Source organism: Phaethon aethereus (genome assembly GCF_964289735.1).
Source record: "Phaethon aethereus genome assembly, chromosome: 2".
NCBI lineage: Eukaryota > Metazoa > Chordata > Aves > Phaethontiformes > Phaethontidae > Phaethon > Phaethon aethereus.
The window spans coordinates 44,227,051-44,245,045 of record NC_138582.1 but is presented as its reverse complement, the minus strand read 5'-3'; the positions used below and the strand labels follow the sequence as shown (position 1 = coordinate 44,245,045).

The 17,995-nt window shown below is 38.5% G+C and overlaps 1 protein-coding gene across 1 annotated transcript; it reads right to left on the bottom strand.

Moving 5' to 3' along the window:
• Positions 1–681: 681 nt before the first annotated feature.
• Positions 682–16,963, bottom strand: LOC309417772 (DGAT1/2-independent enzyme synthesizing storage lipids-like). Its single transcript, XM_082015317.1, has 6 exons — positions 16,130–16,963; positions 13,679–13,843; positions 7,627–7,820; positions 5,397–5,457; positions 3,445–3,584; positions 682–1,431 (listed from the first exon to the last, which is right to left on the bottom strand). The coding sequence occupies exons 1-6, from the start codon at positions 16,455–16,457 to the stop codon at positions 1,327–1,329; spliced, it is 993 nt and encodes a 330-aa protein (XP_081871443.1). The 5' UTR covers positions 16,458–16,963; the 3' UTR covers positions 682–1,326.
• Between the last annotated feature and the right edge of the window lie 1,032 nt (positions 16,964–17,995).

Genomic DNA, 17,995 nt, shown 5'->3' with positions numbered 1-17,995 from the left:
ACAGCAAAAACCTCTTTTGTTTTTCCTTAAGGAATTTGTCCTCATCCCAAAACCAAAGAGTTCCCAGATGTTAATTTATGCACTGTAGATTAAACGTGCTGGCAATCAGAAGAAATATTTAAGATATTTCCTATTTGGACAATGAAAGCGTAGGCTTTAGTTCAGAAAAAATATAATAATACAACTTATTGTAAGTGCACAAAAGCTAAATCCTGCAACTCTTTCCTGTTCATTCAATTGTTTTCACTTAAGGAAAGTATATAGGATCTCCCTCTCAACCCTGATTTAATAACTTATGTAAATAACTGTGTTTGAAAAATATGGTTCAACATACGGTCAAAAAATATGGTTCAACAGTTTACACATATGCTAGATTTAAAATGTATTTTGGAATGTCTATCCTGTGTTTTCAAAAGAACTACTACTTCTAAAAAGGTCTTGTTGCGCTAATTTTTTTTCTTTCCTTCAAAATAAAGCTTTATGACCTCGTGTTACTAAACAGTAATCTCAATTCCACTTAAAGTTTAAATGCTTGGCTCATTCCTTCAAAGGAGAATTTGCAAATTCACTCAGAAGTACACAGGATCATTCTTTACTCAAGGGCAGATATGCGATATGGCTTGGCTTGGAAGAGCAGCTGTGCTGTAGGGTTCCCATTCACAGCATCGGAGTGGTTTCTCTAATAAACTTCCTTGGTTCACTGCAGTTCTCTAATGAATTTTCACTCCTCCAAACTCCTTCTGAGCTCACTCAGTAAAAGTAAACACTTTCCATGGTAGGTTTTGCAGGCATAGCTAGAAGTTCTGCAGGCCACAGAAGGCTGACTGTTTTCCAGCAACACAAGAGTAACAACCTAAAGCATGTTTTCATAAATGCTGTACAACATTAATCTGGCCTGCAAAACCTAGGGACAGTGACGATGATCAAGACGGTAAGACTCTAGCTCCACAGCAGGTTTAACATTCAGGTTAAAGAGCAATCACAGGTGGGGATGGAAGAAGAAAAAAAAAAAAAGGACAAGAGACCACAGACATAAAGACTTGCAGTGTCATTTTGGAGGGGGGGGGGGGGGAAGGCAAAAATCCCACTTTCAAGGCAGGAATGCATTTATCAAAAACTAAACTTTGCCCCACTGCAAATGGTTTGAAGTTTGGGTTCCTGAGCTTGATACTGGACAGGGGGGAGGGCAAGGGAAAGTGTCTTATATCTTAAATTATACAGCAGTATCATTAGAACAGTATTTAAAACCCATTATTAGAAGAATGAATAAGTTACAAATATGACTTTAAGAATATTATAACTAAATAGTAGTTTATTCAGAAGACCTTAATCTTCTTTCTTTTGTGTTTGAAATCGTTCCATTAAAGCCCTAAATATATTTCCTGGTATTTTCTGATGTTTTCCTATTAGAGTTTGGAGTGCTGTTTTTGTCTGTAAGGGAAGAGGAAAGGTTTTGGTCAGATTAAGTCATCTTTATATTGCTCATACATTAACACAATTTCTAGGTTCTTTTTCATCTTTTCCAATGTCGCATAACTACTGCAAGTTCAAAATACTATTTTTCCATATTTAAGCCCACAGGATGTGTTTGTGGGATCACTGCCAAGAAACAGACCAACAAACTTGTATCTTCTATCTCTGGTAGCAGTGTTCACAAGCTCTATTAGTGATACGCAATAGTAAAATGATGATGGAGTAAGTTAATGAAGAGACCTAGATCTATAAAGCATGTCAGTGCCTGCGTGCTGTACTGCAATGCAGAAGCTTCTGCCTATGCCCAGGTTTGCATCAGTAACACTCCCAGTATGCAAGAACTTTGCTTCTACACATGCTCAGGAGCAGCACTGGAGACGCAATTATGTCTCAGCACATTGGGCTTGTACAAAGTAATTATCCCTGCACCCAAGTTCCATAAAGGAGCCGGTCCTGTAAAGCATGCTTAAGCCACACCTAAAATACTGCATATGACAGCAGCATCCACTTACACTCAAAAACATAGCATGCCAAGAAATTAGTAGCAGCCATTCTTATTACATAAAAGCTCTATGGGGAACATTCAAAACCAGGGCAATATGCAAAAGCTATGGTGAAGACATGCTGTGAGCTTCCTACTCTGTCTAGAGAGGTACAGACTACTGAATTGTTAAGGCCAGAGACAGAACAGAGAACTTTGTAAACCAGTAGTCAGCAAGGGGAACACTGGTTCTTGGTACAAGCTCCCACTGTTTACATGAAGTATGTGATCAACTGTTAAGTCTGTTAAGGGAGGGTCCTGCCACATCTCTTTATAGATCTGGTCCTAAGTGTCTCTACAGATCTAAAATTTCTATTAGGTAGAAGATTTGAGCTTGATTTTTTCTATATATAATGGGAAAATGCATACTGTGTCATAGCCTGAAACATGAGATACAACTTTAAAATCACTCTAACTAGGATTCTATGAGATTCAGATTCTAGGGGCCTCATCTAGCAGAATTTGTACGTAAGTCAGAAGCAAGTGAGGGTTGTCACAAATGTAAGATGCCAAAGCACTTTTGAAAGTCATTTAAACACATATTCTCTCCTGAAACCCAACAGTTCTGAAGTCCTGTCAGACTGAACCCCCAAAAGAAACAGTTTTCCACAACTAGGGCATAAGATAATGCAGATAAACATTTTAAGATGTCACTTTGCAGAGATCTAATCAGAGGGTGAACAGATGAGGAGAGACAACAGAACTGACACCTGCATGGTCAAGAAAAATCTCCTTCTCCCAAGTGAAGTTTTCAGAATGCTAAAAGTGACCATCTGTGGAGCTTTCAAAAATGGCTATTTCAGCTCCCCTCCGTCTGACTGCTCCATCACTTAACTGTTTTATGTCTCTGCACTGTGAAATCTATTAATAAACTGAGTGAACATGAGGACCTGACAATCCTTTCTATAAACCACCTAAATCTGAACTAGGGGAACATTCAAAAGTTAATTTGTTGTGTGAGAAGTTGGAGGAAATAGAAATGGAAACACACTGTTCAAAGCACTGAAATTATTTACCTTAATTTTTTTATTGTATGGAATTTCAACAGTTTGTGAACGCAGATTTGCTGTATTTGAAAGGCTTCATTAATATCTTTCTGAAAAGACCAAGAACCAAAACACTTTCTGTGGGTGAAGTGTTTATGTCTTTATCAACCCAGAGCAGTCTTATCCGACTGATCTTCTTCAGTCCCTAAAGCAAGTTGTTTCTTGAAGCAAATAGAGGGTGCAGTATTGACTTTAAAAGGCCTAGAACATCTGCAAAGTGTAGTAATAAAAAGATAGCATTTAAGAAGGGCAGAGTTAAGCAAGTCCAAAGCTTGCCATGATTCCAACAACTTCTCTAAGGCAGAAATCACTTGACAAGAATATTCCAGTATTTTCTATCAGAACAGTCAATATTTTAAATAAATATATGCATATCTATCTTACCTTCTCAGTTAGCTCCTCAGCAGTTATATTTGGTTCGTATGGAATGGGTTCTCCAATAAATGTACGAAGCTTGACTGGAAATCCCCCGTACAAAGGAACTATTGGCAATCTAATACGTTCATATAGTGACCTAAGTATTTCTAATGTGAAAAAAATTGGGAAGGGGGATAGCAGGAGAAGGAAGAAGGTGGGGTGGAAAGAGGGAGGAAAAAAAACAGAGAGAAAGAGACTGAGATTATTCTGTAAAGTTTTTTTCCCCATATGTCTTAAAACTGAACCTGGCTTGTCAAGTAATCCAGCCCCTGACCCAGATTCTCAAACAAAGTGTCATCTCAAGTGCTATTCTACCCTTGACTTTCATTTCATAAAAGCTGTGTTAATGCTAATATCAGACTTGTTTCCACACTCACTTCATGTGAAATCTCTCCTCCAAAGAATAGCTGCACAGAGAAGGAAGAGGAGGAGAAAAATCCAGTAGCTGCCTCTCTGGAGAGGAAGGGAATGCTACACAACACAGGTTGCAGTTCAGCTAATTTTACATGTTAGCTTAAGAAACAGGTATTGGAAGACTGTTCATTCCCACTGAGGTCTAAAGGATCAGAATTAGTCTTATCTGCCTAAAGGCCAATCGTGCTAAAACACTGAATTACTCTTTCAGATCACACACCAGTTGCAGTGAAACAATATAAAAAGAGAGAAAAATAGGTATTTCAAAAAGCTACAAGAGGACACACCTTCTTCCCCCCATGCCACCTTCTAAGTATCTAGCCCAAATGCACCCAGAACAGATTCCTTGCAGAATGGGTGCTAATATTTTCTCTCTCAATTTTAGACAAGAAATTCCTTTAACTGAGGTGCTGGCATGAGAAAATACCTACTGACCAAGATGTGGACTTTTCTGTACACAACCTATAAAAACAAAGAATATTCCAAAACTACTGAAACTGGAGTGATGCCTCCAGTGATCAACAGAATTCAATTCCTCTAGCACCTCTGCTTGTAGAATACAAGTAGCATGTATGATTTTGTCTTCTATTTCTGCTTGTTTGGGAAGATTTTCCTGAATACAGCAACAATTAATTGCTGTTTATTTTTTTACAACCTGATGAACATGTGAATTAATCTGCATGTCTACATCTGATGCCTTGGCTTTCTCCATGCAATATATAGCTTTTAATTAGAGGGTAAAAGAAGCAGAACTGTCCTGCTGTCCTCTGAGGATGATGATGCCATATTCAAGGCAGAACATGTGGTGTGGAAGAGACTGTTCAGGCCCTTCCTACTAGATAGTAAATTGGAGGATATAAAAAAAGGGAGGTTTAACACTAGCAGATCAGCAGAGATGTGGGCATCTAAGCATCCCAGAGGTGGACCTTTCAGACATATACCCATCTATTCGTGTGCTGGCTGGAAGTCCCATAGAGTTGAGGAAAGAGAGCAGGCAAATGCAAGGTCTTGTGAGGAACCACAGGTCTAGTGCTGAATAGTAAACCAACTACAGATGAAATATATTTCCAAATATTCAAAGTTTAAGTATAGGTAGAGGTGTAAGCAAAGAGCATTAGGAGGACATTATAAAGAAAATAAGTGTCAGTTGCAAACCCCTGTTTTTTTTTTTTTTCCTTAACAGACAGCAGAAAACCTAGAGTTGGCCTAGCAGATATAGGTAGAGAAGAAAAGTGCTCTAAATCTATTTGCATTTTTCTGGCTCCTTTTTCCTTTCTTCTACTGCTTCTGTGAAGGCACACTGTTGTGTGGAGAGTAACATAGCTGAGCCAGTACCACATCTAATGCTGATATTAAATCCTAATAACATCTCTGAACTCTACCAGAGAGCAAACTTCCAGAAACAAGGCTGTGTCAAATCTCAAATTTATATGGGGACTACTTCTACAGAGATAGGCTAAACACATATGGAAAAATAAACTACAAAAAAATAGAAAATATCTTACTTATTCCTCCTAATGTCCTAACGCCTTCTCGAACATTTTGTGTAAACATAGGAATGATGGGCTAGGAGGAAAAAAAAATAATTAAGAATTTAATGAAGATAGCACTATCTAAAAAACTTCTACCTCACTTAAACCCAACAAGCAAATTCATTTCAGAAGTGTTTCTCAGACAAGGACATATAGAAAGCAAAACAAGTATTCTTAAGTTCTTCTGCGACCTTCTGCCATGAGGTTTCAAGCTGGAGAATACCATGAGATTTCAATGATTGACTGTTTCAGCAGGTCCATTTTCTCAAAGCGGTCCAGGATTTCAGATCCTATGGAGCATTTAAGTCTCCCCTCATCTAGCAGTATTTGCACAGCTGTGACTTAAGTGGTTAAACCTCTTACCTAATTTGTGTTTACGCTCAAAGGGAAGAATTCACAGGATTGGGACCCTAAACTCTTACGAGTTGTCTCCCCTATGCTGACTGTATTGCTTCACACATGATGTGTCATACTCAATACACGTCCATGATTTATTTCTGCTGATGAATATTTGGAACGGTGTTGAATATTTCAAGTTTTTACTGCTGGTTTTGAACTTGCAAACAGCTGTCAAGATTTACAAGAACCTGGAGGGGTTCGACTACTACATGAAGTTTTTTGATATCATTTTATAGTATGTACTCATTATACATAGTATCATCAGAAATAAAGAACTCTTTATGGGATTTTCAAATATTCAGATTATTTCAAACTTTTTTAAACAAGCCTGGAGACAAGCTAGTAAGTGAAACTTTTCAGACAGGTATCAAGTTGGGTTTTTTTGGGGGGGAGGAAGTCTGTAAATAACCCAATGCAACTAAAGAGAATAAAAAGAAGTGCAGTTGCCTAGAGTGAATGGCAACAAACTTTTTTATTCTAGAACCACCTTCTTTGGAACATCTTACTTTTGACACAGAGGTAGAGATTTTTGTATGTACCAAGTTGGTTTCTATGACAAAAACTCTGGCAAACAAACTGTTGAAATGAGACAACTTCAAGAAGTTGAAGGTCCCAGTTTTAGATACATTTTTATGGTCTTTTAGATACATTTTCTTTCCATGAGGAGTTATGTTCACGATTAAAGGTGACTTAAAGTTAATCTTTAATCTAAATAAAGATATTTTCCCTGCTTTCAGCCTGCCTCTGACACTATTCCTATTCCACTGCATCTCTCGGGTTTTTTTTTCAGGGGAGGATGAAGCTGCAAGACCTTTGTGAATGCATAAAGGGAACCGAACACACATTCAATAAAATAACTAGTACAACCATAGTTGAATCCCAAGTATGGCCTTTCATATGCTATTACAATACATTAGTAAAATCTAAATCCGTTGAAAATACCCTGTTGAAACAGTGTTATTTTCCTCCTGAGAACAGTGGCACACACTTAAAATTGGGCCTTAAAAGTATTCTGTATAAAATCCAGAGGTTTAATTAGTCTCTCTTTGACAGTACCTAAATATAAAACTCTTGGTGTGAGACTTACTTTCAAATTAGGTATATGCAGGCCTACAGACATATGCACACATCTTTCAAGTACAAATATAGAATGAGAGGGACTCTGAAATGATTATTAAAATAGTTACAATTAAAATATATCATATACTTACATGCCTTTCACAGTTGGTCCCATATGAATAATTATCTGCCTGCTGACCAAGCACAATACTATACATTAGAACTGAAGAGACAGTTCACACTAGTGAACAGCATCTCCTGCTGCCGTTGTATGCCCTAGACGTTCCTTACTACCAAAAATGCCAATACAGTACATAGTGCCAGTGAGTCTATACTGTGCTGGGTCACAGTATACTTCAGTGACAGGGGAAACAGAAATGTTTATGTATGGTTGCTTCCCAATCATTCTCGTCAGGTGTTGAGCCATCACAATCTTGACCAGGTATGTGTAAAACAACACAAGTTTGTAACGTAGAAACTGCCCTGGATTTCATCTTTCATTCTTTTAAGCTCTGGATTTCCTGACCACACTATTCTTAGCTGACTGCAAAGCCTTCTTATCGAAAGCAACAAAAAGTCTTGAAATGTAGTTATGAGAACAAGTAGATCATACTCATGACACTCAGCAACATAACACTAAATATATGATAATCAAAACAGCTTTTCCTGAAAGAAAGTACTAATGAGTTGCTCTTTTTTGAATGAAAGTACTCATTCTTTGCTCTTCTTCTGTGATCTTACTTACCACTTTTGCATCAATGGCCACCTGAGCAAAGCCCTTCCGATTACCCCAGACAATAGTATACATTTCATCACTAAAGAGTGCTTCCCGAACTCCACCTGGGGCAATGGCTAACAGACAGCCCTTCTTCAGAGCATTGACACATTCTTCTTTTGGTCCATGCATAACTCCATGTACTCCAAGTAGTATTTTAAAACCTGTAGGGTAAGACAATACTAATTCAGAAAGTGTTAATGCATGCTACCATTGAGTACAGATTCCCAACACAGAACACAATGGCTAAAACTCACTTGTCTAATAATAACAACCTGTAACCCCAAATCAAAGATATTTCTAGAGGGACTGAAGCATTAAGTCCTGCTTATAAATTTTGGTCTAAAAAGTTGAAGATTTAGGGTTTTCAGTGGCTCTTTGTCATAGTGAAGTCAGGTGCTATCTCACAATCAGAACTAAACTGGAAAAAACTGGCAAGCACTCTGTGCCATCTTTCATTTGTCACTTCAATGGATTGTTAAGTTGGCTCCAGGGTACTAGCTCCTTGCCCAAGCTCTACTTTTCAAATGTAGCGCAGTCCTAATAAAGTGCAACAAGAGAAAATACCAGCAAATTATTGTGGTTTTGTGTTTTGTTAATTTTGGCAAACAAAGAGCAGTCTGTGCACACGGACGAGAATGACAAAGAAAATGCAGCATTCTGTGTGTTACAGATCACTGCAGGAATTGACTCCCTGGTTCCATCTGTGAGTACCCGGATGGCCTTACACACAAAGAGGCATCTGGCAAGCCTGGATTTGCTATATTCATCTTAGGTTAAGATTTTTCATTTACTGAAGTTTTTAATTGTAAAATTACATAAACTTCTCATATCATCTTGAATTTGAAATGTCATACCGACCCTATTCTTCAGGAAATAGCACAACATCAAAAATTTGCTTATAAACATCGAATGGGCACACACCTGATCAATTCAGACAACTAGTCTAATGTGAAAGAACATAACTAGCACAAACCTCTGTTTGCATGAAATCAGTCATGTTCACTTGGTTTAATAAATTTTAAATTTATACCGTACTTATGAGTCCTGTATAACAAAATGGGAACTTTAGATGACTGAGCAGTATGGGAAAGATGACCTCTCTGTCTTGAAGTTTCCCACTGAGGCAAACCTTATCAGCCACAGACAAGGACAGAGAACTGACACACACATGTGTGCACCCCCGCCCCGCAAAGGAAGAGTTGTTACTATGAAAACACATTTGTTACACACACACACTCTCTCTCACTCTGAAGAAGAGTCCAAATATAGTTCAGATGACAGAGATCTGTCTTCTCTTATAGCCCGTATAAACTAAGGGCTTGGGAAGGAGAGCAAATAATTTATTCTTAACTAAACTCTGATCTCTAACTAGTCTTTGTAGTTGGTATAATTACTCCTGATTTATATCTATACACAATCGGGATCTGTCTGTAAACATAACAGAACACAAGCTGTGTTACACCTGTCTCATATTCTGCCGTGCCTGCCACACACACTGCAGGTGACACTAGCAGTCTTCATCTAGCAGCATTTGCACAGGAGACCTGAAATAGAGTTTTCCTAAAGTAATTTAATTTCTCTCAGGTGCGTTGTTTGTGGGATCTTAAATAGCTGGTTTTTACAATGTTGTACATTCCCAAACTAATTAATGCTCTCTGGAATGTACCTGCTGGTAGGCAGCTGCCTGTCTCTAAGCCCTTTCTGTCAGTGAGTTGAAGAGAAAGACAAAACAATCATGAGAAGGGTTGAGCTGAGCAGGAAAAGAGACTGTAAGGAAGCAGAAGCTGTGAAGATAGTTTTCCTTTCTACATTGGACATTGGGCAAGGGGAGGGGGGTGACAGACCAACGCTATGAGTCTGTCCAGTTCATAGGTCAGGGGGAAAAAAAAAAAAAAAAACACCAGAATATAGATACAATACAGGCAAAAATTTGTAATACAGAATAGTGGTGGGGTGGAGTTTCAAGTCTTCACAAAATTTCTCAGCCATATTTTCCCCCTTGACTTTTAGTATAAACCTTAGATTCTGAGCTGTACCTCATAGCCTAGCCAGCAGATCGTACATTACTACCAATACCTCTGCCCCAGTAGAATGGAGGAGGAACCTGGCTCTGTTGGAGCAGCAGAAACAGGAACTAGTGCAGTGGCCCTGAAGGGACAGCCAGGGTACTCCGTGTCCAAGGCAAAGGTCATCATGGAGTTAGAAGAAACACTGGGGTAGTACCTGGCAGTTGCATGAAAGTGATGAAGAATCTATTTTTCCACTTTAAACACCAAAACAACTCTCAAAGTTATTTAAACACAGCTTTTCATGCCTCCAGAGCATGAAGGGACACTAATTTTTCCAAATACCCAAGAAGTCCAAAATTAATTTTATTCCACAGTTCAACCTGGACTCTGCCTTTTCCCCAGCATACTCTTCTATTTTCTACAACATTGTGTCCACACCAATGTTTGAAAACCCTTTGGAGAGTGCCCAGTAACACATTCAGCACTTATCTCAGTGAGTGCACTATATACATTTCTCTAACTTCGCCCTGGTGAGTGTAACATAGGGCTGTCAGCTGCCTAGTAGCAAGATGGCAAGGATGTCATCGTTTTTGTATGGTTGACCTTTAGGACCACAGACAAGAGACGAATCATCTAGACCACTGAATTCAAACTTCAACAACTGTAGGTAACCACGCATGTGTATCTGCAGAACATCTTGTTTGCAAGACACTTCACAACACCTTGTGTATGCAACAGACAAGAAGCCACAGCTCCTTTCCTCTAGGACATTACAGGAGAGGGATTGTCTTAGATCCCTCAAATAGCAGGCAACCTTTTAAAAAGGGGTCCCAGATGACTCTAGGAAGCAAACATGGCCCATACTATAGGAGACGGTGATGGAGAAGAACACAAGGGCAATCTCAGTCCTCACTGCACTCTTTGGGAAAAGATTTTCTCTTAACCTTAGAGAAATCAATGTACTCCTGAGCATTACACAGCTAAGAATCTAAAAGAGCCAGAAACCACTGGAATGTTTTTGGTTTTTTTTCTGTGACTAACCTCCAGTATTTAAAAGAAAAAGGAAAAAAAAGAAGAAGCCATAGGACTGTATTTCATATCCTTCTGCCCCAAAACACAAGCAACAGAAGCATACATAGTATTGATACAGTATAAATTGAGACAATGAAATAATTTCCTTTTGCACCGTGAAAGAAACGTGCATTAGGCAATGTTCAATAGAAACTCCAGATATCTATAAGAGGTCTCTTATAATGTTAGATTCCCTTCTGTAAGCTGTATCTTTCAAGAGTAAGCAGTACAGGGAGGCATGTTTGACCCCTTTCAGGCTCATGCATCCCTTAGGAGGCACAACAACATTTTACAAACACACTCCAGTTAACTGCAGTTAATTCAGGACAGGAGTGCCTGATGCAGGGAATGCAATGAGACTGTTTATTGGAAATTGCATATTGTCATGGACCTGAGATTCAGAATCATGGGACAAGCCATTCCTCACAGCTATCCACAGGGGATTCAATAACCATAAAAACAGAAGGATCATGAAATCATCTAAGCTATGTGTCTCTAACAGCCTACAGACTCCGCAAACCTACCCACCACCCCATTTCTCCCACACTGAGCATAATAACATTTAACTAACTAAAACATCTTCTGAAAAGGCATCCAATTAAATCTGAAGACTTAATCAAGATCAGGCATCCTTAGTTCTAGGATAAAAAAAATCCTTCTGGTTTGATTCACATGAGAAGTGGCATCTATCTGGGTTGCCAGTCATAGATTATTGTGCAGGTTTTGAAACACAATCCAGAACATTAGCCGGGCTCTTTAGGCTTCTCTTCCCTGAATAGCCTTAATTCATTCACAGAACCAGAGAATTATGTAGGTCGGAAGGGACCTCTGAAGGTCATCTAGACCAAACTCCCACTCAATGCGGGTCCAACTAGATCAGGTTGCTCAGGGCCTCACCCAGCAGAGTTTTGAAAGTCTCCAGGGATGGAGATTCCTCAACTTGTCTAGGCAATCTGTTCAGGTGTCTGATAACCCTCACGGTAAAATACCTTTCCACGCATCTAATCAAAATCTCCTGTGTTGCAACTTGTCTCTATTGCTTCTCATTCTATTGCTGTGCACCTGTGAGGAGAGTCTGACTCCCCCATCTCTGCACCCTCCTGTTAGGTCACCAAAGACAGTAATAGTATCTCCCCCCCCACCTTACCTGGTACAGACCAAACAAATCCAATTCTCTCAGCCTCTTCTCACACATTGTGTGCTCCAGCCCCCCATCATCCACTGAACACACTCTGGTGTGTCAATGTCTGTCTTGTACTGCGAAGTCCAAAACTGGACACCGTATTGCAAAATGTGCTTGTACAAGTGCCAAGCCAAGGGAAAAAAACCTCTTCACTTAACCTGCTGGCTACACTCATGCTAAAAAAGGCTCAGCATGCAGTTAGTTCATCTTCTTTGCTGCAAGGGCTCACTGCTGACCCACGTTCAACCCACGTTGTCCACTAGAATGCCAAAGGCTTTCCTGCAAAGCCACCATCTACCCAGAGTACTGTCACATTAGATTGCTCCATCCCAGATGCACAACTTTGTATGTGCTTTTGCTCAACTTCATGATGTTTCTGCCAGTTTATTTCTGTGAAGGCACTCTGAATACCAGCTCTAACCCCCAGTGTATCAACTGCTCCCCCAGTTTTGTATCATCAGTGAACTTCCTGTGAACACACTCCAACCCCTCATCCAGGTGTGCAATAAAAACATTAAGCAGTGCTGGTCCCAGTATCAATCCCCGAGGAATGCCTGTAAGAAACCAACTGTTAGCTAGACATTGTATTGCTGAACCCAATTCTTTGAAACCAGCCATTCAGACAGATGTCTCTGTGATGCTACTAAACGATATTTGGGGGACTCATCAGTTTATTCACACTTAGAACCTTATTTTAAAACAGAAATTGAGAAAAACAAGTAATCTCTGTTTCGATAAACTGTGCCTACGTATTAATAAGATATAATATGGAGCCAAATCTAAATTACAAAATAGGTTACATTAGTCAGCTGTATGCAAAAAATTTTAATCAACTGACAAATCCTAGTCTGCTGGCAAAAGCAGTTGTAGATGCAAAGTCATGCTGCTATCAGTATGAAAAAGTTCAGTTTTCACGGTTTAAGTGAAATAAAACTAAACTGTCCTTTTGCCAGTATTCTGACATGAGTTGTTTCCTCTAAGAGCATCAGTACGCTACAGAACACCCCTGTAAATTCACAAAATTATTTATGAGGTTTTTAGTCACAAACTGAACTTTGGAAGAGAACTGGGTACTACTGTATTTCACACACACAAAACCCAAACCCCTCACATAATTACTTTCACCAATCAGCAGTGTTTTTCACTAGGCTGTCCAGACAAAATCTTGCCTTAAACATATTTTTTCACTTTCTTCATGCTTCACCTCATGTTTCACACAAACTCGTTGGACACTTCTACAGCTTTCCTCCGAAAAAGATTCTATGTGGGACAGTTGTCTTTGGAAAGGTTCCACTGCCCACCATGCTCAACTGGGTGGGATACAAAAATACATCGTCTTCCCAAACTAATACTGTCAACTTTAAGGGCACTGCTTCCAAACAGTTTATTTCTTAATCAGGTTACACCACTCATTCTGCCTATATTAATAAAAAAGAAACACAATCTTGAAGTCTTTGCTACTGATTAATAGAGAGACAACTGTTTCTCCTATCTTCTCTTTCTCTTTGTATCTGAACACCCTAAATTTGTTGGAGGGTGTTGCCCAGCCAGGAGTATCACCCATCCTTGCATAGGCCAGTCTCATTAACTCATTCTTGTTTGTTAAGAAAAAACATCTGTACTTTAACACTTTCACTAAATTTGTCTGAATGTCTGTTCTGACAGCTGTGTTTCTGTGTCATAATTTTATTAATCGCACCATAAAAAAAAAAAAATTAGAGTTCTCAAACTGCTTGTTTATAATGAAGTATGTTACCTGGTAATCTAAAGACAAAATGATCAGCTACTACGTAGCAGTGTCTCTTCTTTCGTATACGAAGTTTAGCCATGAAATAGAGATAGTCAGCAGGAGTAGGTCCATGATAAAACACAATAAGCCCTGGTCCTTCAGGAATATTTTCAACACCATGAAGCTCATAACCTGTTAGAAGTTAAAGGCATAACAGGTGTCAAAGTTTGATACAATTCTATCTCAAAGAAACTAACTTGCAGCAAGTTAGCAAACTGAAAGTGAACGGAGTGACTGCTAAAAATTCAAGAAGTGACTTGCAGCATTTACTAAGGTGCTTTCACAGGAAACACAAGTTTCATTTAAAACAGAAAAACTACAATTAAAGAACAAACAACAAAAACAATTGAAAACAAAACACCCAGTCTCACTGTCTTGAACTATATAATTTTTCCTTATTTTTTCAGGTCACTGTCTTCAAGGCCGCAGAGTCCTCTGAATCAATCATTCAAGAGAAATCAAAATAAGGATTGGAGTGGTGAAACACAACTATTTCAAGCTATTATTTACCTTTCAAAGTTCATTGCCACCAGTAACTGTTTAAAAAGATTTGACATGACAACATCCATTTACATGTCTCCTTTTAGTCCAGGGTATTAATTTTATCTTTGTTATTTCCCTCAGAGTTATACTTGCTCCATTTTTCTATTGCTAAGTCCCAAAAGCTACTTGGGGCTTTATATGCTTAACTGAAACATACATAAACACACACAAGTTTCTTACTGAATTTACATTTCTAATTAAGTTAACAGTGTAGAATATATTCTTAACACAAAATATCAAAACATACCAATATAGAAAATATCCAGTCAATATCGAGCAGTATTGTTACAGGATCTTGTTTGTGTTTGTTTTAAATAAACAAAAAAGCACAACCCAAACCCTGTCACTTCTTCCAAAGTTAATCAGGTCTGCAATTCCCATTCCACTTATTTTTTTCAATTCTGAAGGTACTCTTGGCTCTTTCCCCTCTATTTTGCTTTCTATACCTGTAGAGCCGCAACATATTGCGAGCATATCATCTGTACCATCCAAAGTGACCACTAACTGTGCTCCATGACAGCCAATCATAACCAGAATGATAGCTACATCTAGCATTTGCACAATATATGTAAAGTTACAGGTACCACAGACCAGTTTTGGGCTTTTTGGTTGTCAGGTTGTTTTTTGGTTGTTTTTCTCCAACAATGTCAGGATCAAAAGTTCTTCCTATGATATGTTGATTAATCAAATGCAAAACATTTCATTCTTTAGCAAGAGAAGTGTATAGAGAACATGGAAGCAGCTGGCAGGGCACAAAAAAGTCACAACTGTCAATGAGGGATGGGATAAGAATCTTTTCTGCGCAAATAAAAAGTTAGACCTTATAAAAAGAAAAAGTTACTAAGGATGAAAAGAGTCAAGGCCTTAAAAATAATTTTCTTATGAAAAAAAGTAAATAGCTTTTTATCATGAAGTAAGCATTTTAAGCTCTTTGATGTAGCTGTTGATTTTGATCTAGTGTACTTTCCTAGATTTGAAAGTTACATCTTATTCTTACAAAGCCTATCTGATACAGCCGCTGCACCATCTGGTTATCAATGCCTTGAAAACCCGCTTCCCTTTGACTAGAGAACAAATAGAGATGATTTTCAAGAAGGATTTTATCTTTATGTAAATTGCTCTTAAACATCTCTTTCTCCTTTAGCTGCATCTAGACTGAATGGTTCTGAAAGAGGCTTATGATTTCCTTAGAAAGAAAAGCCAAATCATTTATTAAATCTGTCTTTATAAAAATAATAGTAAAAGGACGAGGAACAGAGCCCTTAGTTTTGACATTCTATTAGACAAAGTAGTTGTCAAAAATACATAAAAAGAAAATAAAAAAAGTAGGGTTCTGTAACAGTTTTAGGCACTAAAGTAAATTTGAAGTAGCAACTAGTGAGTGAAATGACACTAAGTGCTCCTTTTAGCCATCACTTGGCATGATAGGTAAAAGACTGGTTAAGTGCAATTAAATTATGCTCAAATGTGCTAACATACTAGCTATCAGGGAACTGGCATTTAACTTCCAGTGTTCATATACTGACTCTCAAATAATACAGTTAATTGATCTAATTTTTAAGATAGCAATCATTTTAGGTCCTCCTAGAATGAAGAAATACAGGAGTAGCTATAAAAGGTAAACGAGAAAAAAAATAAACAACTACAAAAGGAATAAGTGCGTAAGACAAAAAAATTTACATCTAAAAAAGTCTCAATGGCTTTTTTTCTCCCAAGCACCACTGACAGTCATTGACAAAACAGAAAAAAAAGTGGCTTAAATTTTAAGTTTCATGCAACAGCAACAACAGTCAGATATATATTGATAATCCTGAAAGATAAAGCCAGGAATAAAAGCTTCAGCAGTTTTTATTTAAAAAGTCAGATCTCGCTTACCATGCCATATTCTCCCATGCACATCCCATAGGGTAGCCAACATTTCTCTTGCACCATCCCAAACATTATGGGAATAAGCTTCCTTTAGTTCATTCTTCCTTTTATAAATATGAAGAAGGAGAATGGAAGTGTAGAAAAGAACGACCAGACCTCCCGGAAGTATAAGAACTACTGCAAGTGGAAAAAGCACCCATAAAAGGTAGACTGTGTAACTCAGATAATCTTCAATATGCTCCACGCCAGTCCATTCTCCCAGAATGTAAGTCAGGCAGGTTAAGTAGGACATAGGTATTGGTCCTGCAGTACAGGATTCATTTCCACCTATCATTTCCTGTTTAATTAAAAAAAAAAAAGAAAAGGCAGATGAATAAATCCTCAAAAAAGATAGACCTACCTATACTGTTTAATCTTAGGAAAAAAAGACTCTCTGATGCATTTTATTCATATACCGTTGTCATGCAACACCCAGCCAGCAACTAAGCACCATGCAGCCACTCGCTCACTCCTCCCATGGTGGGACAGGGGAGAGAACTGAAGGGTAAAAGTGAGAAAACTCATGGGTTGAGATAAAGACAATTTAATAGGTAAAGCAAAAGCCACACACACAAGGACAAAAAGTAAAGAATTAATTCACTACCCTCCATGGGCAGGCAGGTGTTCAGCCCTCTTCAGGAAAGCAGGGCTCCATCACGCGTAATGGTTACTTGGGAAGCCAAAACACCATCACCCTGAACATCCCCCGCTTCTTCCTTCTTCCCCCACCTTTATATACCGAGCATGATGTCAGATGGTATGGGATATCCCTCCCGCCCATTTGCCACTGGTCCTGGCTGTGCCCCCTCCCAGTTTCCCGTGCACCCCCAGCCTTCTTGCTGGCAGGTCAGAGCAGAGCTGACTGCTCAGCAACAACTGAAAACATCACTATGTTATCAACATTATTTTCATCCCACACAGCCTCATACTAGCTTCTAAGAAGAAAATAAACTCTATCCCAGCTGAAACCAGGACAACCATTTACCCCACATCCCTGCAGCACCTATTAGAAACATAATGGTTCATACAGCAAAACTCTTGCTTGTTTTTTTCAATCGTTTTCTTTTGTGTAGTGGAAGTGCTGACAACTCTACCGTAAGATAGTGCAATAGCTTAATCTCAGACTTTATCTGAGATTTTTATCTCATTAAAAGCCATTCAGTTTATGCTGATCCAGAACATTTATACTGTTACCAATACCAATTGACACTGTATTTTCAATTTTTAGAAAGCTGTCTAACTTAGTCTAATTTATTGTTCTACACAATACAAAGTACACTCAAAATCTTCTCCCAAGCACTTACTACAAAAGGAAACAGCACAATCTCAAATCCAGTGCTATAAAAATCCTACTCAACACTTCCACTAACCATAAGTGTACAATGACACAGGAAGATGTTCTCAAATAAACAAGTCTTACTCCTGTAAATACCTTTAACTGTACCTGAAAATTTACAGATAGTGAAACACCAAGTCCCAGAGCACAACACAGAGAGGCAGCAGAAGGGACAAGGAAAAAAGATCACAACAGTCCTCTAAAAGTTTTAACTGCTCTGGCTTTACTGTGTCTATGCAGAAAAATCTCTCTTCTCTAGCGCCAGCTCCTAAGAAGTTTCAGGGCTAGACCTCTCTGGGATGATATTTCAGGCTTTCTGTAACTCTGGACCGACAGTTTTTTCTTAGCTTTGTACAATTTAAGGGTAAAATTGATATTCATTTCATCTTACAAACATGAGACAACCCATATGCTTTGCTATCTTAGCTACAGGTCTAGAACAACATAAATAATACCTTGGAGGGGCAGAGGGGGGGAGTTATCCCTGTCTAGAATAA